The sequence below is a fragment of the Pleurodeles waltl genome, chromosome 12, assembly GCF_031143425.1.
Source record: "Pleurodeles waltl isolate 20211129_DDA chromosome 12, aPleWal1.hap1.20221129, whole genome shotgun sequence".
In the NCBI taxonomy this organism is placed as follows: domain Eukaryota; kingdom Metazoa; phylum Chordata; class Amphibia; order Caudata; family Salamandridae; genus Pleurodeles; species Pleurodeles waltl.
Genome location: NC_090451.1, coordinates 35017502 through 35040740, shown reverse-complemented (window position 1 = coordinate 35040740; position 23239 = coordinate 35017502). Strand labels below are relative to the sequence as shown.

The 23239-nt window shown below is 47.3% G+C and overlaps 1 protein-coding gene across 8 annotated transcripts in view; it reads left to right on the top strand.

The window, feature by feature from the left end:
* Positions 1–23239, top strand: part of USHBP1 (USH1 protein network component harmonin binding protein 1) — a 52598-nt gene that overhangs the window by 9623 nt on the left and 19736 nt on the right. For 3 of the 8 annotated variants that reach the window (XM_069216822.1, XM_069216826.1, XM_069216828.1), the window contains exons 2-11: positions 4301–4467; positions 5216–5349; positions 13724–13914; positions 15145–15348; positions 16807–16929; positions 17476–17639; positions 19294–19434; positions 20330–20427; positions 22092–22236; positions 22771–23032. In XM_069216822.1, coding sequence (XP_069072923.1) covers positions 4301–4467; positions 5216–5349; positions 13724–13914; positions 15145–15348; positions 16807–16929; positions 17476–17639; positions 19294–19434; positions 20330–20427; positions 22092–22236; positions 22771–23032 — 1629 coding nt within the window. Of the gene's footprint in view, positions 1–3711; positions 3881–4300; positions 4468–5215; positions 5350–13723; positions 13915–15144; positions 15349–16806; positions 16930–17475; positions 17640–19293; positions 19435–20329; positions 20428–22091; positions 22237–22770; positions 23033–23239 lie in introns of all 8 variants that reach the window. The other 5 variants (XM_069216827.1, XM_069216825.1, XM_069216824.1 and 2 more) reach the window with 5 other exon arrangements.

Sequence of the window (23239 nt, the reverse complement as noted above, 5' to 3'; positions counted from 1 at the left end):
ATCTGCAGCTTGTCGGTCCTGGAGGGTCCAGTTGGGGTTCTGGTGGCCAGAAGTCGAAGTGGAGGTTGCAGAGGAGTCCTGCTGGAATCTTGCAAGCTGAATATGAGGACCCACCACAGAGGAAGACCCTAAGTAGCCCTGAAAGGGGGAATTGTCACCTAACCTATGTAATCACCCATCTGGAAGGGGCTCTGACGTCACCTGTCTGGCCTAGCCACTCAGATGCTCCCAGAGTTCCCTGCCAACCTTAGAAACAAGATGCAGAACCCAGGGACCCTCTGGAGGAGCTCTGAGCACCATCCCTGGAGTGGTGATGGACAGGGAAGTGGTCACTCCCTTTTCCATTGTCCAGTTTCGCGCCAGAGCAGGGACTGGGGTTTCCTGAACCGGTGTGGACTGGTTTATACAAGGATGGCATCAAATGTGCCCTTCAAAGGAAAACCAGTGGCTTGGGGAGGCTACCCCTCCCAAGCCAGTCACACCTATTTCCAAAGGGAGAGAGTGTAACACCCCTCTCCCAAAGGAAATCCTTTGGTCTGCCTTCCTGGCTTGAGCAGGTCAAGCAGCAGGAGGGCAGAAACCTGTATGAGGGGTGGCAGCAGCTGGGACTGCCCAGAAAACCCTGGAAGACTGGTGATAGCAATGCTGGGGGTCCTCAAAGGAGCCCCCAAAGTGCATGGAATCATACAACCAATGCTTGCAACAGTATTGGGGTATGATTCTGACATGTTTGATACCAAACATGCCTAGGTTCAGAGTTACCATTATGTAACTGGACATAGGTAGTGACCTATGTCCGGAACACGCATAAAATGCCGTCCACGCACTCACAAAGTCCAGGAAAATGGAGCTGGAGTTAGTGGGGGCACCTCTGCTAGTGTAGGGGTGGCCTCACACACAGGTACTTGCACCCTGCCCTCTGGGCTAGGAGGGCCTACCATAGGGGTGACTTACAGGGATCCTGGTGCAGTGACCTGGTAATGAAAGGGTGCATGAACTCTTTCACGCAGGCTGAAACACTTTGCATGGGCTCGCCATGGGTGGCATAATACATGCTGCAGCCCATGGGGAACCTCTGGTGCCCCAATGGCCTGAGTACTTATGTACCATATACTAGGGACTTACATGGGGGTACCAGTATGCCAAAAGTAGGGTGAAAAAGGTTCTAGCAACCAAGTTAGAAGGGAGAGAGCATAATCATTGGGGTGCTGGTTAGCAGGATCCCACTGAACACAGAGTCACAGAAAATGGGGGTAACCATGCCAAGAAATAAGGCACTTTGCTACACAGTTCCTCACTCCTTTCACCCAGTCTGTTACCCCCTTCTAAATGCATACCATCCCTCACTCCTTGTGCCGTGCACCATGGCCATCACTCCCTGTTCCTTACCCTCAGGCAGCGGTTCATCACTCCCGGTCCTATATTCTCACTACAGACTGTCCTCTCGTCCCCAGTGATGCCTCTGTTCCATGTTGCCCCAGGAGGTGCACATATTCCATGAGTGACCGCAGTGGCGCCTATTCTCCATGGGTGACTGCGGGGACGCTTATATTCCATGAATGACTATGGTGGTGTTTGTATTCCATGAGTGATTGCAGTGTTCTCCATATTCCGTGACTGAATGCAGTGGCATCCATATTCCATCAGTGAATGGGGTGGCACCTGTATTCCATGCGTGACCCTGGCGACGCCTGTAGTCCATGTGTGCCCCTGGTGATGCCTGTAGTCCATGTGTGACCCTGGCGACGCCTGTAGTCCATGCGTGACCCTGGCGACGCCTGTAGTCCATGCGTGACCCTGGTGATGCCTGTATTCCATGCATGACCTTGGCGACGCCTGTATTCCCTGCATGACCCTGGCGACGCTAGTATTCCATGCATGACCCTGGCGAAGCCTGTATTCCATGCGTGACCCTGGCGACGCCTGTATTCCATGCGTGACCCTGGCGACGCCTGTATTCCATGCGTGACCTTGGCGACGCCTGTATTCCCCGAGTGGCCGGGTGATGCTCGTATTCCGTAAGTGACCGTGCTGATGGTGCATAGATTCCTTGAGTAATTCCGGAGTCATGCCTGTGATCGGTGAGTGACCGCTGTGATGCCAGTTTTCCATGGGTAGCCCAGTTACCCCATATTCCGTGCGTGACTGTAGTGGCAGCTTCATCCCATGAGTGACCCCGGTGTCACCTTCATTCCATAGCTGACCAAGGTACCTCCTGCATTCCATGAGTGACCCCGCTGGCGCCTGTATTCCATGCATGACCCTGGCGAAGCCTGTATTCCATGCGTGACCCTGGTGATGCCTGTATTCCATGCGTGACCCTGGCGACGCCTGTATTCCATGCGTGATCCTGGTGATACCTGTAGTCCATGTGTGCCCCTGGCGAAGCCTGTATTCCATGCGTGACCCTGGCGACACCTGTATTCCATGCGTGATCCTGGTGATACCTGTAGTCTGTGTGTGCCCCTGGCGACGCCTGTAGTCCATGCGTGACCCTGGTGACACCTGTATTCCATGTGTACCCCTGGCGACGCCTGTAGTCCATGCGTGACCCTGGTGACGCCTGTATTCCATGCGTGACCTTGGCGACGCCTGTATTCCATGCGTGACCCTGGCGACGCCTGTATTCCATGCATGACCCTGGCGACGCCTGTATTCCATGCGTGATCCTGGTGATACCTGTAGTCCATGTGTGTCCCTGCCGACGCCTGTATTCCATGCATGACCCTGGCAAAGCCTGTATTCCATGCGTGACCCTGGTGATGCCTGTATTCCATGCGTGACCCTGGCGACGCCTGTATTCCCCGAGTGGCCGGGTGATGCTCGTATTCCGTAAGTGACCGTGCTGATGGTGCATAGATTCCTTGAGTAATTCCGGAGTCATGCCTTTGATCGGTGAGTGACAGCTGTGATGCCAGTTTTCCATGGGTAGCCCAGTTACCCCATATTCCGTGCGTGACTGTAGTGGCAGCTTCATCCCATGAATGACCCCGGTGTCACCTTCATTCCATAGCTGACCAAGGTACCACCTGCATTCCATGAGTGACCCCGCTGGTGCCTGTATTCCATGCATGACCCTGGCGAAGCCTGTATTCCATGCGTGACCCTGGTGATGCCTGTATTCCATGCGTGACCTTGGCGACGCCTGTAGTCCATGCATGTCCCTGGTGACGCCTGTATTCCATGTGTACCCCTGGCGACGCCTGTAGTCCATGCGTGACCCTGGAGACGCCTGTATTCCATGCGTGACCTTGGCGACGCCTGTATTCCATGCGTGACCCTGGCGACGCCTGTATTCCATGCTTGACCCTGGCGACGCCTGTATTCCATGCGTGATCCTGGTGATACCTGTAGTCCATGTGTGCCCCTGGCGACGCCTGTATTCCATGCATGACCCTGGCAAAGCCTGTATTCCATGCGTGACCCTGGCAATGCCTGTATTCCATGCGTGACCCTGGCGGCGCCTGTATTCCATGCGTGACCCTGGTGACGCCTGTATTCCCCGAGTGGCCGGGTGATGCTCGTATTCCGTAAGTGACCGTGCTGATGGTGCATAGATTCCTTGAGTAATTCCGGAGTCATGCCTGTGATCGGTGAGTGACCGCTGTGATGCCAGTTTTCCATGGGTAGCCCAGTTACCCCATATTCCGTGCATGACTGTAGTGGCAGCTTCATCCCATGAGTGACCCCGGTGTCACCTTCATTCCATAGCTGACCAAGGTACCACCTGCATTCCATGAGTGACCCCGCTGGCGCCTGTATTCCATGCGTGACCCTGGCGATGCCTGTATTCCATGCGTGACCTTGGCGACGCCTGTATTCCATGCTTGACCCTGGCGACGCCTTTATTCCCCGAGTGGCCCGGTGATGCTCGTATTCCGTAAGTGACCGTGCTGATGGTGCATAGATTCCTTGAGTTATTCCGGAGTCATGCCTGTAATCGGTGAGTGACCGCTGTGATGCCAGTTTTCCATGGGTAGCCCAGTTACCCCATATTCCGTGCGTGACTGTAGTGGCAGCTTCATCCCATGAGTGACCAAGGTGTCACCTTCATTCCATAGCTGAACAAGGTACCCCCTGTATTCCATGAGTGACCCCGGTGGCGCCTGTATTCCATGAGTGACCCCGGTGCCTCCTGTATTCCATGAGGGACCCCGCTGGCGCCTGTATTCCATGAGTGACCCCGGTGCCTCCTGTATTCCATGAGTGACCCCGCTGGCGCCTGTATTCCACGAGTGACCCTTGTGACGCCTGTATTCTGTGAGTGCCCACAGTGACGCCCTGGTTGTCTGTCTTACAGGAGGACATTGACCTCTTGGAAGGGGGCACTGAGTTTTCAGACTTGGATGAGGTGGCATCAGTGGATGGTCATGCCATGCTGCGGTACGAGGAACACATCACTGAGCTGCTGGTAACCATCGCAGAGCTGAACGGGAGGGTCGAGGCGCTACAGCACAGCGGGGACAGGTGTGGTACCCGGGTCTGGCGTCACCACATCCTCCCACCTTCTCTTGTCTCCTGTGATGTTCTCCTTCTCATGTCACCTCATCCCAGTAAAGGCCCCATTTTGCATTGTTTTCTCCCATGTGATGACATATCCAACCCTCCACTCTGTCTTGCAGTGGCACCCTGCCCACGCCCTCCACCACATCATGTCACCACCTCACTCTGTGACACACCCATCTTCCATTTCTCTTCTCTTGCGCTGTCACGCCTATCACATCTCCTCCCTCGCGCAATGACACCTTCATCTCTCTCCTCCTCCATCTCTTGGCAGCTTTTTCCATCATCTCTCTCCCGTGACGTGTTGGCACCTCAGGCTCTCCTCTCCCATGTGGAGGTACCCCCAGTGACGCGTTCCCTCTGCTCTTCAACATAGGGTTAGCTGTGGTCAGTCTCACCTTAATGATTTTAGAGCCCCGAGCAAGAAATATTTTCGGGGCAACTGTTTGGAACAATTTTAAATTGTATTACCCCTTTTTTGCTATTCAACCCCTTTGTGGGCTAACATTATTCAATTATATCCTAAAGGTTAAGATACAAAAATACCCAGAAGTGAGCCAGAAAGATCATTTTCCAGGGGACTCTTTGGAAGGTGGGGGTCCAGGACAATTGCCCACTTTGCCTTGCCTTAAATTGTCTCTGGTGGTGGTCCGGCTGGTGTCGTCACTGCGCACGTAGCGTCGCTTACCAGCATTCGCTGTGTTTCTTGCAGAGAGGAGGACGAGCTTTTCGACCAGTGCTCCCAGTACACGTCCAGCCTGCCCAGGTGCGTGTGGCCGCCGAAGGGGCCGGATGTGACGCAACAAGTGGATACAGTCTGTGAGGACATACAGCTCCCTGGTGACGGTAAACTCTAAAATAGGGGGCCGAGCTTTCACACACTTTTACAGTTTAAGAAAGACAGAAAGTAATCTCTGTCCCTAAATCTATTTCTGATTAAAAACGGGAAAGACAGAAAGAACATTTTCTTTTGAGTAGCTATCAGACCTCAGTGCCAGGCTACAGGCTATGATAAGTGACCCAAAGTGCTGAGTAAAGATTTTTCTAGCTTACGCGTCAAGAATTTTCAATTCTATTAAGTACACGGAGGTGAGGATTATGCTTCTCTTTCTTTACTGATCCAAAAACAGCAGCCAAAGAGTTAACAACATTAAACTACAAATCCCATCAACCCTAGTAGTCCATAGTGTCCAATCCCAGGGTATCCCCAACTATAAGAGTCTCTATGACAACAGCTCCTCCTCTTTCTTTGCGATAGACGAACATACATCAATCCTTCAACTTGCCACTGAACATGACTGCGAACTCAAACACAACAGGAAACTTCGAATTCTCATCCTGAAATTTCAATCTCCTTTAGAAACGGAACCTAAATGAAAAGAAATACGTCATAATATCTTTTGAAAAATTTCAATTTAAAGGGGGGGAAAAACACAAATTTGAATACATCTCATCATTACGAATTTATACGTTGATAATTAAACATCAAACAATTACCATTGTTAAAATCTGGGTGGGATAATCCTCGCCTCCGTGTCCTTAATAGAATTGAAAATTCTTGACGCGTAAGCTAGAATTATTTTTATTCTATGTCAGGACCGGAGGCTTCGGATTATGCTAGTTTAAAGTTGATCCACCACATTAGATGCTATATCCACAATGGGTTTATGATAGAATACCTTAAATGTACTATCTGAAGACCAATCCGCAGCTGCCATGATATCCTCCAACCTGGAACCCACACCAAAGGATTTGGAAGCCATAGCTCCCCTTATGGAGTGAGCCCCAAACACTGAGGTATCAATACCAGCCTCCCCCAAAAGCCATTTGACCCATCTAGCCAAAGTTGCTGACGAGAGAGAAGGGAGATTAACAATTGACCTCCTGCATCTCTTCGAGATTCACGGGTAGAATTCTCATAAGTTTTGAGACATTGAATCACACACAGTTTTTGATTATGAGGAAAAGCAGGGTATGAAATACATCTTGATGCAGTTTTTGTTCTTCTAGAAATAGAGAAGGAGACTCCCGTAGGAGTAAATACTCTACCTGTCAAAATCCAAGGCTTTCACATCAGAAACGCGTCTGCATGAAATAAGGCATAATAGAACCGTCAATTTAGCCGCTAATTGTTTAAGTGATAAATCTTCATTGCAAGGCCACGACCTAATAAAACGAAGGACGACATCCACGTCCCACAAGACTGCGTAGCGTGGCTGAGGAGGTTTTACCATTCGAATACCTCACAGAATTTTGGAAATTAAAGGGTGTTCCCCCACAGGCTTACCATCTACATGGGGGTGACCTGCTGAAATTGCAGATCTAAAATTATTAACCGTTCTGTAGGCTAGACCCTGTGTAGCTAGCTCTGAGAGGAAGTTAGCTATCATGGGAATCTGGGTCCCCACGGGATCAATATCCCGTTCACTGCACCAACCCACCCATCGTTTCCAGGCTGACTCATATCGTTTATGGGTGGAGGGGGCCCAGGATTGAGATAAAAAGAACAAAGAAGTTCGGGAGATGGGTGTTGAGCCGAGAGGCAAACAGGTCTGTTACAAAAGGACCCCATCTCTCTGACAGTTTCTGAAACAGTGAATGATGGAGCATCCAATCGCTGTTGTCCTTCAGAAAACGTGAATTCGAGTCCGCCACTACATTGGCGCGACCCGGAATATATTCTGCTATCACATGTATCTGATTCTGGAGGCAATAATGCCAAAAGTCCTTGGCAATCTCCGCTAGCATATGAGATCTGGTGCCTCCCAGGCGGTTGATATATCTTACCGCTGACACATTGTCCATCCACAAGAGGATGCAACATCTGACTTTGTCGGGCGAGAGAGAGCGAATTGCAAATGCTCCCGCTAGTAACTCTAAGCAATTGATGTGGAGATTCAGCTCCTCTGGAGACCAACGGCCCCCGTCTCTACTGATCCACAACGAGCTCCCCAGCCCCATCGACTGGCATCTGATTCTATGATCATTTCCGGAGAGGATGCAAAGATGGCCTTGCCATTCCAAGCTTCCATGTGCTGAAGCCACCAAGCAATCTCCGTCCTGGCTTCCTTTGATAGCGGAATCTGGTCTGTGTAAGAGAGACCCTTGCGCAGGTGTAATATCTTCAAGCGCTGAAGGGCTCTGTAGTGTAGTGGGCCCGGAAAGATCGCCTGAATGGAGGAAGCCAGAAGCCCCACCAGTCGGGCTAGAGTCCGTAATGATATAGTCGGAGAGACAAGGGCTTTCCGTAACTCTTTCTTGATTGAGACTCGCTTCGCTAAAGGAAGTCTGAGCTGAGTCTGAATAGAATCTACTTGGAAACCTAAGAATTCTATATTTTGAGAGGGAACCGTGACTGACTTCTCGCTGTTGATCAAGAAACCTAGATCCTGAAGTATTTGTATTGCCCAGGAGAGGTGTAGAGAGACTAATTCTCTGGACTGTGCCATGATCAAAATATCGTCCAGATAAATGATGAGGCAAACACCTCTTTCCCAAAGGAACTGGGCCACTGGGTAGGAGGAGCTTCGTGAAGCACCACGGGGCTGAGGATAGACCAAAAGGGAGCACTTTGAACTCGTACCAAAGGTGTCTCCACTGAAACTGAAGGAATCGTCGATGAGGAGAAAAAATGGGAACTGACAGGTAGGCGTCTTTGAGATCTAGACGTACTAACCAGTCTTTTTCTTGAAGAAGGTCTCTCAACATATGGATACCTTCCATCTTGAAATGGTGATAGACTATCCAATGATTGAAATCCTTCAGATTTAGTACCAAGCGAAAACCTCCTCCTATTTTCTGAACTAGAAAAATGGTACTGATGAAGCCGTTTGGATGAGGACATGTGGGTATAATTGCTTGTTTGTGCAGAAGACTTTTGATTTCTGCGTCTATGAAAGTGCTCTCTGCAAGGGAAAAAGAGAGGGGAAGAGGGGGGCATTCCTGTCGGGGGGTGTCGTAAAACTCTAGTCTGTAACCCTTGACCGTCTGAAGAACCCACGGATCTTGGGAAATGCGACTCCATGCTGGGGCATGTTTCTTTAGTCTCCCCCCAAGAATCACCTCTGAAAATTGAATAATTCTCACCTGCGTTGGAGGAATCTTGAGCTCGATCTGAGCCCCGGTTCCTGAAGCCACGTCCACGACCTCTGCGGCCTCTGGAGGGGTAGAAACCCGTAGGTTGGTAATATCCTTGACCTCTGGGGGAATAACCGGCAGAGGTCTGTTGGAAACCACGGCCTGGCGCTTGACCTCTATAACGCCCGGCCCTGGTAAAAAGGCCACCTGTGAACATTAGTTTCATGGAGGATTGAGCCTTGTCCAGGGCTGTAAAGGTGGAGACGTACTTGCCCAAGTCTTTCACAAATTTCTCTCCAAATAGAAGACCATTAGCTAGGGGGCCTGGTTCCGTGGGTGCCAACTCTGCTAATTTAGGATCTATTCGCATGAGGAACGATTTTCTGTGTTCGGATGACATGGCACAATTTACATTGCCCAAAAGGCAAATGGCTCTTTGGGCCCATTCTAGAACAGTTTGAGGGTCTAAGGTCGAATTGTCTTCTTTTGCCTGAACGGCTAGGTCTAAAATCTTAGTAATGGGACCAGACAAATCTAGCAATTTGTCTTGGCATCCCTTCCAGGCGCGATCCAGACCTTTTTTAGGGTCTTTAGAAAATTTCTTTAGAAAGGTAGCCACATTGGGGTCGAGTTCTGGGGTGTCTGCCACTTTGCCCACCAGCGAGGGGCGGGGGCATTCCGATCTAAGAATGCTACGAACCTCTTTATCAAACCCTTTGCAAAGTCTTTCTTGAACATACTGGGCTACTTCATTGCAAGGGACCCATTCCGTTGACCTGGGATGAATGATGTTGTCTGGGTCGAAAAGCAAATTTCCTTGAGGAGATACTTCTTCACCGATGTAATGTTTCGATTTTCGTTTGCGTTTGCCTGAAGTTTTAGGCTCCGAGGCATCGGAATCCGATTGCGAGTCGGATGATTGAGAGAGATCTTTTAGTCCTGCAGAGAGGGTGGGAAGACCCTCGGAAGAAGGAAGATCCGAACTATACTCATGGTCGTTGAGTACGGCCAAGGCCATTTGGGAGAGAATTTCTCCTGAGGATAAAGGGTTTTTCTGTCCCATATTGATGAGATTAGGGTCTCTGGAATGAGATTCGTTATTTCGTGACCCCGATGGTAGGGGTCCCATTAATTCTCTTTGCCCATATCTGACCAGAGGTCTGGTAAATGGTTTAAGTGCTTTTATTAGCGCTTGGTTAACAGAATCCTGAACATGATGACCCAAGGCTTGCACCAATCTCTCCTCCATCTGTTCAGGGAAGGGACCTTCCACTTCCTCCTGATAATATTCATCCTCCCCAGCAAAATAAGCCATGGCAGGATACAGATGAAGTTCAAGGGGGGAGGCAACCCCAGCAGGTAAATATTCTTTTGAAAAGAGTGGATCAAATTGTATGCACCCAGTGCAATTTATTGTGGGCCTGCAGTAATGTGGAGGGAGCACCTGCAGAAAAGCCTCCTAGGCGAGGCCTGACCGTTTACTCGCCCTGTCAGGCGTTCTGTAGGGCAATAGCACTTCTAATGCGCTTCGCGCGCTACCGAGACGGAGACTCCGATGAAAATCGGAATCTCCGGCTCCGCGCCTGCGCGAGCGCAAGAAGTGTAAAAATAGAGAGCAGACTGCTCTCCGATGCTGCACTCGCTCGGTCTCCCTCGGAGACCGAGTGAATCAATATCCTCCGCCCGGCGCGCACAGCAATATTTCACAGCTGTGTCGCGGGCGGAGATTCCATTCCCCCAACAGCACGATCGGGAACGAGCGAGTGACGTTCCCGACGCGCGAATCGTGGAATAAAACAAAACGGGAAGACTGAACAGAGTCTCCCGCTTATCGAGTGCCGCTTGCCCTGCTCCCACTCCACGGCCCAGAAACCATAAATTAGATAAACTAAACAGTACTTATCTCACAGAATATAGTTGAGGCAAAAAACGAGGGACTTAACTTCGGCTGCGCAGCAGCAAAGAAAGAGGAGGAGCTGTTGTCATAGAGACTCTTATAGTTGGGGATACCCTGGGATTGGACACTATGGACTACTAGGGTTGATGGGATTTGTAGTTTAATGTTGTTAACTCTTTGGCTGCTGTTTTTGGATCAGTAAAGAAAGAGAAGCATAATCCGAAGCCTCCGGTCCTGACATAGAATTAAAAAGGAAATGACATTTCCTAGAAAAGGACAAGTGTTTGTGGATGTGCACACGCGCCTGTACTACAAAGATGAGTGCATTGTGTTATATGTGGCTAAAACTGAACAGACAGGTAACAGCACATGTTACCGTATTGGTTAAACGAGTGAGGAAATATATACTGCAACTCATTTTTTAACAGAACAAGAAATATCAGTAAAACGAGCAAAAATAATTACAGATAAATACACACGGAAATGTGAAAAACATTAAATAAATAACCCACGCCCTAAATAAAATGTTTGAAATATGTAGCCTTACACAAGGTATGGGGTACAGGAACACTGATTACCTGCAGGCTGGCCTGCTGGCGCCCAGCACATTTATTTCCTCAGCAAGGTCCTTGAGTTGGGCACAATGTGTGGTCCTTTCTACACACATGTAACAGTATGCCTCAGTGTAGTTCTGCATCACTGGTCCTTACAGAAATCAGAATGTTACCAGGCCTCCTGATGCAATTAATTTGTATTCTCGAACTGGCATAGTGCAAAAACTCACAATTGTGTTTAGAGGTGGAGCCTGCTCTTGTGGTGTGGTGGGACACTTACACGTCACTGGCTACTGAGTTGTACAAATGTATCTTAATGGCCTGGTGGAGCAGAACACACACCCACACATACACTTTCACACACACACAAATACACACTTGCATACACACACTCACAAACATACACACACACCTGCATATATACACACTCACACATACACTCACATGAACACATTATCATTGACATACACACTCACACACAATCATGCACGAAAAACGCACATACATACATCCTGACACACATTCACATATGTACACACACGCTGCCAAGCACACGCCGTCTGTAAATATAAGCCAATGCCAGTAGATACATATATTAATGTTCCAGAGCTTCTAACACACTGGTCGTTCTTGGGCAGCAGTCATGTGTCGTGCTGTGGCAGACGTGACACATTTGCCCCATTCCTGCTGGCATTTACAAGGCACCGGTGGGATGGAAACATCCAGCTTTCCCCCAGAGCCAGTTCCGGTCTGCACCGTCTCTGCTCTTCTAATGCCGTTTCTCTCCCTCTGCACTCTTCAGTCATTCTTCTCATCAGCAGGCCTTTCGACTCCAGGACACACATCTTAACCCAGTCTATCTCACCTGGTAACCTTAAAAGCTTAGGGGTGACCTGCGGTAGTCACCTGAAGATCACAGCCTGATTTCCAGCAGTGCCATGCTCAGACCTTTATTCTCTACAATTTGAAATGTTGCTTTTGTTACTTGCTAGGAACTTCTTGACTACTTCACTGCTCTTTTCCAGGCTTTTATCTCTGTGTTCTCCCATGTGCCCCTCCATGTTGAGGTCTTAAGTCTCCTTCCCTCCCATCCACCATCCCTTCCAATAGATCTTTAATTGTTTTTCTGCAGCTCGTCAAGACCCTTTCTGTTCGTTTTCCAAGCTAGTTATCCATTGCTCTCTGCCTTGGATTTCTCTTCTCTACAATAGTCCTTCAATAAAATCTTTTTACCTGATGTGGGCGCAGTGCTTAATTTGTGCTTGTTGTTTCTGGTGCTGAGCACCGGCACTTAAATTTGAGGGCCGGGGCTTATTCTTCTGCCTCAAGCATTTGCTGCCAGCAAAAGACACATATAGGAAAGACGGATGAAAGGGAAAACGAAAAAGCGTTACAAAGGGAGAAAGCAGAAAACTGCAAGAGTGAGCTGAAGGGGCAGGGAGTGGCTTTATATGGATTGAAGAGGCCCAAGATGGCTTCAGGATTATGCGGCCTCAGTATTCCAGGCTCGCACATTTAATTGCAGCAGCTGCGTATTTAAGAGGAGGGCTTTGGGCAACAGCACCTTTTTATTTACAAATTAGGCACTGCATGGTTGAAATGACTATTTGGAGGCCGGAGTTTGAGACCTTTGTAAAGAGGTACATCAACTGGGGCTGAACACTTTTAAAAGGTCAGATGGACCTAGACCACATGGCTCATGGTGTCCACTCCAACAAAACAAACCTGTGGCTTGGTGGGATTAACTTGTAAACACTTCAAAGACACCTGCAAGCTTTTGAAGTACCATGGAAGAGGTTTCATTGGCTATCTCAGAGGAGGATGTGGTTTAGACATCAGTTTCTTGAAAAAACAGGGAGAAGTAGGTGGGTCCTGGGGATCCTCTTAGATGGGTACTGAGTGTGGCACTTGAAACAGTAGATTAAGAATTTAGGGACAGATCGGACTGAAGTGACATGATCCATTCAAGTAAAGCACTGTGAGTCAGGAAAGTATGGCTGAACATGACGAAGGTAATGAACCAATCCAGAAGTGCTGATCACTCACACCGCCAGTAACAGCGAGTGTTCTGAGGTTGGCCAAAGTAGCTTTGACCACTGAATCTGTTTCCCTGGCTCAGTGAAATGTGGCCTCTGGTGGACTCAGCAGGCTGCTAGACTCATTGTAGTTTTACACATGATCCACAGAGGCCAAAAGCATCAAGTTCGGCATTGAGAATAGTCGCCTTTTGGTGGGAGTGTCCAGGGACTTCATGAGTCCCCATTGCTGGGGGCGGCCTGGAGTGCCGCTGGGATAGAATCATAAGTCAAGGAAGAGGGGAGCCGATGCTTGAGATGAGACAGAACATGGAGAAGTGTCAACTGTTTAGAGACATGTACTAGGGGAACTTCACCAGGACAGGAAAAATGTTTGCTCTTGTTAGGGCCTAGTAACTAACTTCTGATTAGGCAAAGGCTTAAAGGTTCCTCCTAAATAGATATTCTCACTTGGGGTTCCATTTTAGCAGACATGGACAGTTCCCTTGACTTTGGTTGGTACATGATGCCATAGAGCCAATAAGATGAGGAGAGACAAGGCTATTGCTTGGCCGTTGTGATGTTACAAATGTATTCCTTCTATTCTCATCTGCTCTTCATTTCTTCAATAGTCTAGAGACCTTCAAAGAAGTTAATGTCTTTGTTTATTTGTGTAGCAGAAGAAAGTTCAGAGTTGTTTACTGAGCTGCAACAGGTGCTCTCCTCCTTGGAGAACATGGTGTCCTGCCGGCGGAACCGGACCCTCAGCCTGCAGAGTTGTCCTGGAAGCGGCAATGACCATGATGTGCACATGGTGGATGCAAGAGTGGGACTGTGGAATGCAGAGAGGTGGACAGGGGCTTTTGAGGTGAGAGACTACCCGAGGAACATGGAGGTCTGCTGATCATAGCATAACACTGAGACTCTTAGCTTGACCCTAAAACGCCCTGCATGATCCTGAGGCTCAAGCAATAGGGCGTGTCATTTGGACTAATTGTAGCTTTAGCATTATAGTACCCTTTTAAGTACATACCTGTGCAATGGTTCTCCTTAAAAACACCTTGTTTTAGAGAGAGGTCAAAGGACCACCATATTGTCACACTCTCCATGTGAGTCTCTACTACAATAGCCCCCACAAAAGGATATTTCAGATTATCCATAAGCTCATGGCTTCTTGTTTGAGATGAGAACATGCTCCAGTCAGTTGTGGAGCTAGAGGTCACTGTAGTCGCAGACTTCTGCTTCATCCAAGATTACAGGAGGGTAATTAATCGCCTGCCTCCTCAGCATGGCGCAGAGACGAGGCTTGGCTGTGCAGACGCAGGTGGGCTGCTTTTGGGTATGGCTGTCTGTGTGATCTGTTAGAGACATCAGCACAGGCCATGTCTGAAGAGGTCTGAATACAGAATATTGTCATTGGAGGAGCAGGAACCACTGAAGAGGGAGGATCTCACCTTGCTGTGAACAAGGAGATGAAGGATGTCTCAACAGAGCATCTCTTTTCCACTCCCAACACTAACATTTCCTTGTAGTTCTCCATAGACAGTCTTGGTGTGGTGCTTGATGTGACAATGTGTTCCAGAGCTCAGATCATTCCGTGACCAGGTCTAAAAGAGCTAATATCACTCAGAACCAGGTCTGAAGAAACTTACATGATTCATCTGATCAGGTCTAAGAGAGCTCTCTTCACTCATGTGACCAAATCTATGAGGGCTTACCTCACTCATGCAACAAGGTCTATGGGAGCTCACATCACGCAAGCGACCAGGTCTGTGGAGGCTCACATCACTCAAATGACTAAGTTGATAGGTATCAGAGCAGTGCCAAAATGCTGTTGCAGGTTTCAAAATATGACTTGTGTGTGCATTTGTATAGTGACTTTTTCCGGCTGGTGGATCTGTGGTAGATTAGTTCCCAAAAGGGGTTTGTGTGAAGCTATTACATGTTCACAATCTGTTGTAGTCCCATACCCTAATTAGAGCACCACAGTGTAAAGTTCTTTATAAATGATTGAAGACATGGAAATCCTAAAAGGTTATATACTCATGTGTGGGGGTTGACTATTCTATACCTTTGAGAAATTATGTTGTTTTCAAAGGAATGTGATGAAATGGATGAGGTGTTTGGCATGTGGTCAGAACTCACGGCTGAAGAGCGGAGCAGTTACAAGGAAGAAGTTACTAGCTATCGAGAGAAGAACCTGGCTCTTAAACAGGCACTTGATGGAAAGGAGGAGCAGTTAAATCGGTCAAAGGGCACATTAAGGTCTTTCCAGGAAGAAAGGGATCGACTTCAGAGAAAGGTATGATGTATGAAGATTCATGGATGAAAGGTGAACCACATACTGCATGGAGGCTAAGTATGTCAGACTCTTACGTGCTCTTCCTTGGCCTCTGATTAGATGTTCCCTGCACATGCATAATACCCCACTGCTACTACCAAGCACAGGTCTGCCACTTATTTTCCTTTCTATGTAGCTCCTATCCTATCTCACTGCTGCTGCTAACACCGTACACAGACCAACTAGTGGCCAAATGTGTGCCACACAGCATCGCTGGTATCCCACTTCTGACACCAAATGCAGCCCTGCCAGTACATACAATTCTTGACCTGCAGCAGCGCTGTTACCGACATATGCCACTCAGCCACTCTTAAATCTGTCTGCAGCAAACAGAACATGCTACTATCCTGACAACACTGAATGCAGTTTTGTAGCTCTCTTCCCTGCCATGCACCAGTGATTCCCCACTGGTGCCACCACAGGCATCTATGCCAGTAAATATTACCTGAGCTGCAGCCCATGTTTCACTGGCACCACTGACATCTCTGTCACTGACTCTTCCCTGGCCTTCAGCCTGTGGTTTCCTACTGCTGCCAGCTCACCAAGGTCTTCAGCTGACTGTTGTTCTTGCCAACAAGAGCCTACTTATGTGCCAATTGTCCCTAATACAAACTCTGACACTAACATTGACACAAAGCTGTGAATGCCCTCATTCCTGACCAGCAGATACCCCTCTTATTTATCTGTTGGACCTCTCCCACACATAGTGATCACCGCAATCCAGCCCACAGCCCCCTTGCTATATCAACTCTGTTTACTCATGCCACTCTTTCCACATTGTACTCCTTCCTCCCCCACACACAGCTTCTGTCTGAAGACCCCAACCCTGACCTGCCGCACCCTGCACTGACCTCACTGTGATGTCTCATTCAGCGATGCCTGTTCATCACAGCCTTGATCTGCTTTTGCAGCAGTGCAACCCATACAGCCTCTCATTCCATGCTAGTCCAAGACCAAATTATGGGGATTGGGTCAATGCGTGAGACTGTCACGTTCTCCTGCAGGAAGTGAAGACCTGGAACCCCCCTCTGGCACCACAGCTAAGTCCTTTTTAACAGCACCCTCTTGTCCTTCTACACTAACTCTGCCACAAGCATAGACACTAACCCTCAGAATAGAGCTCTAGAATTGAAATGACGAGCAAATGCCAAATAATCTCTGTGTGTAATTTGACTGTCCTCGGCCCTTTCAGAAGTGCTGGCCTGTGACGAAATCTCCAAATGTCCCTATTGTCTAGTGCAGGTTTCTGCAAAGTCGGTCCTGGAGAGCTGGGTCCATGCCAGATTTTTTGCATATCCACATTTAGAAAAAAGATGTTTCAGAAATCTACATTTTTCTAGTGGGACCCTGGATCCAAAGCATGCATAAGAGCTTGCTGGTAACCTCCAAATACAGCACAGCGGCATTTCTCTCCTGCAGGTGAAAGAGCTTCAGGACAGTCTGCAGAGGGTGGAGTCACCACCACTCCTGCCTTCAAGTCGCTCCAGCTCCTTCAGCGGAGCTGTCAGTCCCAGTGCTGAAGAGGAGGACTGGGTGTTTAAGGTGAGTCCTATGTATGTATGTATGTATGTGACTTGTGAACAGGGACGCTGGGTATTTATGCGGCAATTGTGAACCAAATTGGGAAGCAGTGTGAACAAATTATTCAGCAAAAAGGCAAATTAGGAGGCAGAAGGTGGCGCATTATTATTATTGACTTCAACTCCACAGTATCGACTTCCACCATGTTTGACGTAAGCAACTGTGGAGTTAGAATAGACATTCTGTATCTTTCTATGGTTTCTTACCTTGATGTTATGGTGGCTGATATAGCTTTTTGGGCTGATGTATGTGCTGGTCGATATTTCTGTAATTAATGTATGTGTCATGCTATTTACGATAAAGACTTGCATAGCCAGGCAAGTTAGACTGTATTGAGATTTACCTGTTAATTTTGTATTAGGTTTGGGAGCGATCTGGATACTGAGCGGGTTGGACAGAGACCTCCGTAAGGATCTGTGTAGGACTATAGAGTGCATATTAGGCAATGGGTTTTATTTGAACATTATATATAATGTCTCAAGGCTATCCTTTCTGTTTGCATGGCAGCACTCTTTCCAAGACCCCATTGCCACAATGCAGAGCCTTATTAACTGTTTGCAGAATTGCTCCAGAGTCCAGCATCTCTGCCAGCTGCTCCCCCTACAAGCAATACTCTTGGCACCGGAGGCTAAAGTCAAAGAGCTGGAAGCTCATATAGAACATCAAAGAGGGTAAGAGGCAATGTTCTCAGAGGCCTTTAGTACAGCCAAGTAAAAGAACTCTTGTAAATGGTGGCCAATTTTGCTAGGCGAGTTTCAAAAAATGCTGAAGAGATCTTGCTTAGCCTGAACTGAAAGGCACAGCCTTGAAATCTTGAAGGTTCATACAATGTAGTTAATCCTTGCATGGTGAGAACCACTGAGTTGGTTAATTCCTTCAATTCTTTCTGTCTCTATAGAAAGACGATAGTGCAGCAACAAGCAGCATGTACAAGAGCAAACTTTTTCCATTTTATAGCTTTTCACTATGTTCATTGGAACTGGTACTCTGTTGTCCACACTGGTTAAGTTGTTGCTGTTATTTCTTCTTTGTATTGTTGCTGTTTTTGTCTGTGATGTGCCTCTTGCTCTTAGTGTTGTTTTTAACTTCTTTTTTCTTTGTGTTATGGCTTCAATTTTGGTGTTGACTTGCTTTTTGAGATATTGTTATTGCTCTTGATGTTTGTTTTTTGCTGCTGTTACTTTTCATGGTGTATTTTTGCTTTTCGTGTTCTTGTGATAATTGTTTCTATGTTTTTCTGCTTCGCTGTTGTGGTTATTGAAGTTTTTGCTGTTCTTCATGCAGGTGCTGCTGGTTATTGTTTTGATTTTGAAACTGATGCACTTTATGTTGTTGTTGCTGAGGTTGCTGGTGTTCTGTTGCTTTTGATGCTGTTCATGGTGTTTGACATGAAGGTTTTTGAGGTGGTTCTTTTTATTTTTGATAATGTTGCTGATCTTGGTGTATTTGATATCCCAACCGTTTATCTTAATGATGTTGTTGCTATTATTATTTGTAATGTTAAACTGGTTCTTGGTGCCATTGTATTGTTGTTTCTTTATTCCCACCTTTCCTATACCTTTTGTTGTTAAAGTAATTTTTTTGCTAGTTGGTCATCTTGATTTTGTGTTTCTGTTCTACTGAGATCTTGTTTATTGCTGTTTTTTTCATTGTTTATTTTGTTCTAGCTGTTGTTCATATTCGTGCTGTTGCTGTTCTATGTGGTATATTTGCTTCTGTTGCTTATATTGTTCTTGTTCTTTGGGTTCTTGTTTTTTTCCTTGTTTTGTTTTTGTTGTTGAGTCCTGCTGTTTCTGATGTTGTTGGCACTCTTTATATTTGTTGTTGTTTTTACTATTGATCTTTATTTGTTCTTGTGGTTCTTTGTGCTATTGTTATTTTAACTCTGTTGTTCCTTGGAACGTTTCTGTTCTTCTTTTTCATGTTGGCCTTGTTGTTGTTCTGTGTGGTGTTCAGTTGTTGTTATGTTTATTTTTCTTATTTTGATTCACAGTTGTTGTGCTTTTTCTTGTTATTGGAACTGTTCTTGTTATACCTGTTGCAATGTTTGAATATGATTTTACCTGAATACCTCTGAGCACAAAGAGAGTTAATAATGGAGGGCAATACAAGAGCTTTAAGGGTGGCTTGGACAGGATCAGCATGGAATCTCTTACATATACTTTTAGGGTTACCTGTTATGAAACAGTAGGTAAGGAGTCGGGTATACTTGTAGGGTTAAATGGGTACTTCCTGATACATTTGTACATCAGTCTTTGGATACATTGAGAAAGCTTGTTGGGATGGTGCCACAGCGAAGCCCCCTAAAGGACTTCATCATTTCAGGTGCATCGATAAGCTGAAATGTCTGAACGACCTCCTCGTGGTAACCCTGGAGGAGTGCAAGAGTGATTCTGAGAGGCTGAGCATGCTCCTGGGGAAGCACGAGTCGGACAACTCTGCACTGCGCTTGGCAGTGCATACCAGGTGAGACCTATACTGAATTCACCGAGGTGCAGTGAGTTCTTGAAGGCTTGTGATTTGGAGGAAGAGCAGTGAGGTGTGGCACTTGGTGGGTTGGTAGAGACTGGCTGCCCTGTGAAGAGATCCAGACGTTAGTGCCTCTGTGAGTCCCTTAGGGGTGGATCAAAAGCAGATGTGACAGCCTTTGGCAGGAACAGACCGGTCAGGCTGTAGATTTCTCCAGAGGCCAATGACCATCTGCTTGTTAGGGCAACCCAATGAGCGTGCTCACAGAGGAATACCTGAGTTCAGATAACGTGACGCGAGATGTTTTTATAACTCCCCTGTGTCACTTGAGAGTCCAAGCCCAAAGACAGGTGTTTACGCTTGTTTGTCCAGAAACCATTTAATGAGCTAACAGAAACAATTTCACAGTCTGAGGCTGTAGATATAATGAGGTGTTGCAAAATATATTTTACAAAGTAAAATCATAGTTAGTAACAGAGAGAAAAACAGCACTTCGTTGTGACATGAATACCTGCAAGTACTGGAGGAGCTCCCTGCTAAGGTAACCAGTGCAGGTATGGGAGGTGTGCAGTGGGGCATCAATATTTTCACATAAACTGAAGGCATGCAATACTACAGTAACATTTCTAGGTATGGGTGGGCATGCAATTCTACATGGACAGGCAGGGGAGGTATGCAGTACTACACAAACATGTGACAACATGGGGACGTACAGTGCTCCACTAGAGTCCAGGCATGAAAGGTGAACTGTGTTACACTAACAACTGCAATGAGCAGCAAGGTGGCAGAATACCAGAAATCATCTGTATGTGAAATAGTTGGCTACAGGAGAGTATGTGGTACATGCTTGTGTGTGTGACTTTTCCGCAGTGACTCCTGTTTTTCCTGGCAGTGAAAGATGTATAGCGGTGCAGGAGGTGCTGCAGATGCTGTCGGATGCAAAACTGGAGCTTCTACATCTAGTGGGAAAGAACAGCTCTACGTCACCAGGTGAGCGGCTGCAACATTTTCTAGTGTTCTTTGGGTCTGCGAGTCATATATTTCAGCATTTGTATACATTCAAGGCCACAGTTAGAGACAAAATCCATACCTCTTTACAATATGAGTAAGATGCAAATACAGATGAGAATCCAAGTAAGGCCCATTGATTGGTTGAGAAACGCTGACTATTAAGTGGACAAAACAGAGTGCGCAGCTCCAGCGTGGGTTGGATGGCAGTCAAAGATAATGCTGATGAGTCTTTGCTTGTGCGGAAGCTTGCAGTTATTGTTCCAGAGATATTGTAATTAGCCAAGTAGCAAAATGTTTCTAGAAGACCTGGTTGGGGGGATGGCCTAGACTTTGTGACTGATGTAGAGGAATTTGACAGAAGTTCTGGCACACTGAGAATGCCTTCATGGATGTTGTAATGTTTGGCTATTTATGTGCCCTTGTTCCCTGCTTGGCAGTGGTGCCCAGGGCATACTTTGTAGAGACTGTGGGGGTCATTCCGACCCTGGCGGGCATCGCCCGCCGGGCGGAGACCGCCAGAAGACCGCACCGCGGTCAAATGACCGCGGCGGTCATTCTGACTTTCCCGCTGGGCGGGCGGGCAACCGCCAAAAGGCCGCCCGCCCGCCCAGCGGGAAAGCCCCAGCAACGATGAAGCCGGCTCCGAATGGAGCCGGCGGAGTTGCTGGTGTGCGACGGGTGCAGTGGCACCCATCGCGATTTTCAGTGTCTGCTAGGCAGACACTGAAAATCATTATGGGGCCCTGTTAGGGGGCCCCACGACACCCGTTCCCGCCATCCAAACCGCCAGGACCAGGATGGCGGGAAGGGGGTCGGAATCCCCATGGCGGTGCTGTGAGCAGCGCCGCCATGGAGGATTCTTTGGGGCAGGGGTAAACCGTCGGGAAACCGCCGGTTGCCCTTTTCTGACCGTGGCTTTACCGCCGGGGTCAGAATTGCCCATGAAGCACCGCCAGCCTGTTGGCGGTGCTTCCGCGGCACTCTGCCCTGGCGGTTTTCAACCGCCATGGTCAGAATGACCGCCTGTGTCATGTGATGGGATGGCAGGTCCTTCCCGGAAACCAGGAAGCCATAGCCTTCATCATCATGGGTTATTTTGGTGTTCCTGGTCTCTTTCCTACTTAGGACCATCGGAAGGGGTTTGAATTCTAGGGTTCTTCGTGTTAGGGACAGCGGTTTTCCTGGTATTTTTTTGCTCCCTATGTCGACATCTCTGGCCAGCCTTGTTTCCATTGTGGAGAACCACAGTTTAGGTTATAAGACAAAAGATCAATTGACATACACTGATTTAAGTCCAAATTCGGGACTCCTGCACTTATGTAGGATACTCAGGGCTAGGCCTCTACCTTTGTTATTTTCAATAGTATATATCCACTGCCTGTATTTTAGACCTTTTAAAATGCATGTTTGTATTCAGTCTCAGAGATTGTTCTAAGCTGTCAATATTTCTCAGTGATTATACATTCTTAGCTGTTGCTCTAAAAATGTATTGATTGAATTCATGATTGATACAGGCAAGTGGAAAATTGATGCAAATGAGGTGACTGATGAAAGATTTCTGTTCTGCTAATGTTATTGTTAGTTCTCTTCTGTGCACGTTGGTGGTAGACTTCATACATTGACCGTATGTATTTCTAATCTAGAAGGGACACAAACATGGCAGTCATGCTCAAAAGAATTTGAGAACAAAAAGAAAACAATGCTTTCAGAGGCCAAGACACTGCTTCATGAGGCCAAAGCTTTTTCCACGTCTGACAAGAAAGATTCAGGAGGAGGCTTACAGCAAAAGTAAGTGTACTCCTTTGTCACTGTTTGAATTTAAGGCCTACATAATGGCAGTGGGCCTTATTTAGAGTTTGTTGGGCAAGATACTTCATCACAAATCCACCATATTAGAAGTGCATTATAGTCTCTGGCAATTGTGGTACGGCAGATGTGGTCTCCGGCGCATTTTGATTGAGTGACCTGTCCACTAAAGTCTAAACAAGGTCCAGTGTCTTCCTAGAATGGGCTGGGAGATTGAAGAAGAGGAGGTTGTGATGGTACATTATACCATTACTCGCATAAATGTTACTGTGCATAGGGCTTGAAAAGAATTTATAGTGTGTGGAGGGCTCAGGTAATGTTTTTACATTCACTAGACCAAATTGATTATTCTCAATTTAGATATGGGCCATTGCCTTGTTTCATTGAAAGTATTGGATGGTAGAGTCAGTGCACAGTATGGTGGGGAGTATGAGTGAAAGTAACACACATTGTACTGTGAATTGTGTAATTTTTGGTCTAACAACTTGTTACCTCTGGTTCTTCCATCTGGAACAGTTTTGGGTTGAGCTGTGAAGAAGAGAAGTGTCTGAAAGATTACTTCTGGAAACTGGGGCAGGACCAGGCGTCCATTAAAGTCACCCTGGTAGAAATGGCTTTGAAAGGCACAACTCGGCTGGTGGACGTGGCACGCATCCATGATGTCATCAAGGCCAAGGTTGACGATGCCATTGAAGCCTCACTCGACATCTTACCTGGCTATACAAGGACACCCATCCTGGAACGACCTCAGCTCCTGCAGAACTTATCAACTCTCAGGGTGTGTGCTTCTAACTGTTACCCTTCAACTGGGGAAACTTTGATGATACAAAAATGTTTCAAGCTGCTTTTGGTAACAAATTCAAATTGTAAGTAATTGAGAAGAACTATTTATTCAGAATTAAAAGGGTCAATTTTCTGAAGGATCTGGAGACTGTTGCTAGTAACATTATGCTAGAATCACCGTGGAAGGTACTAACAGTGCTCC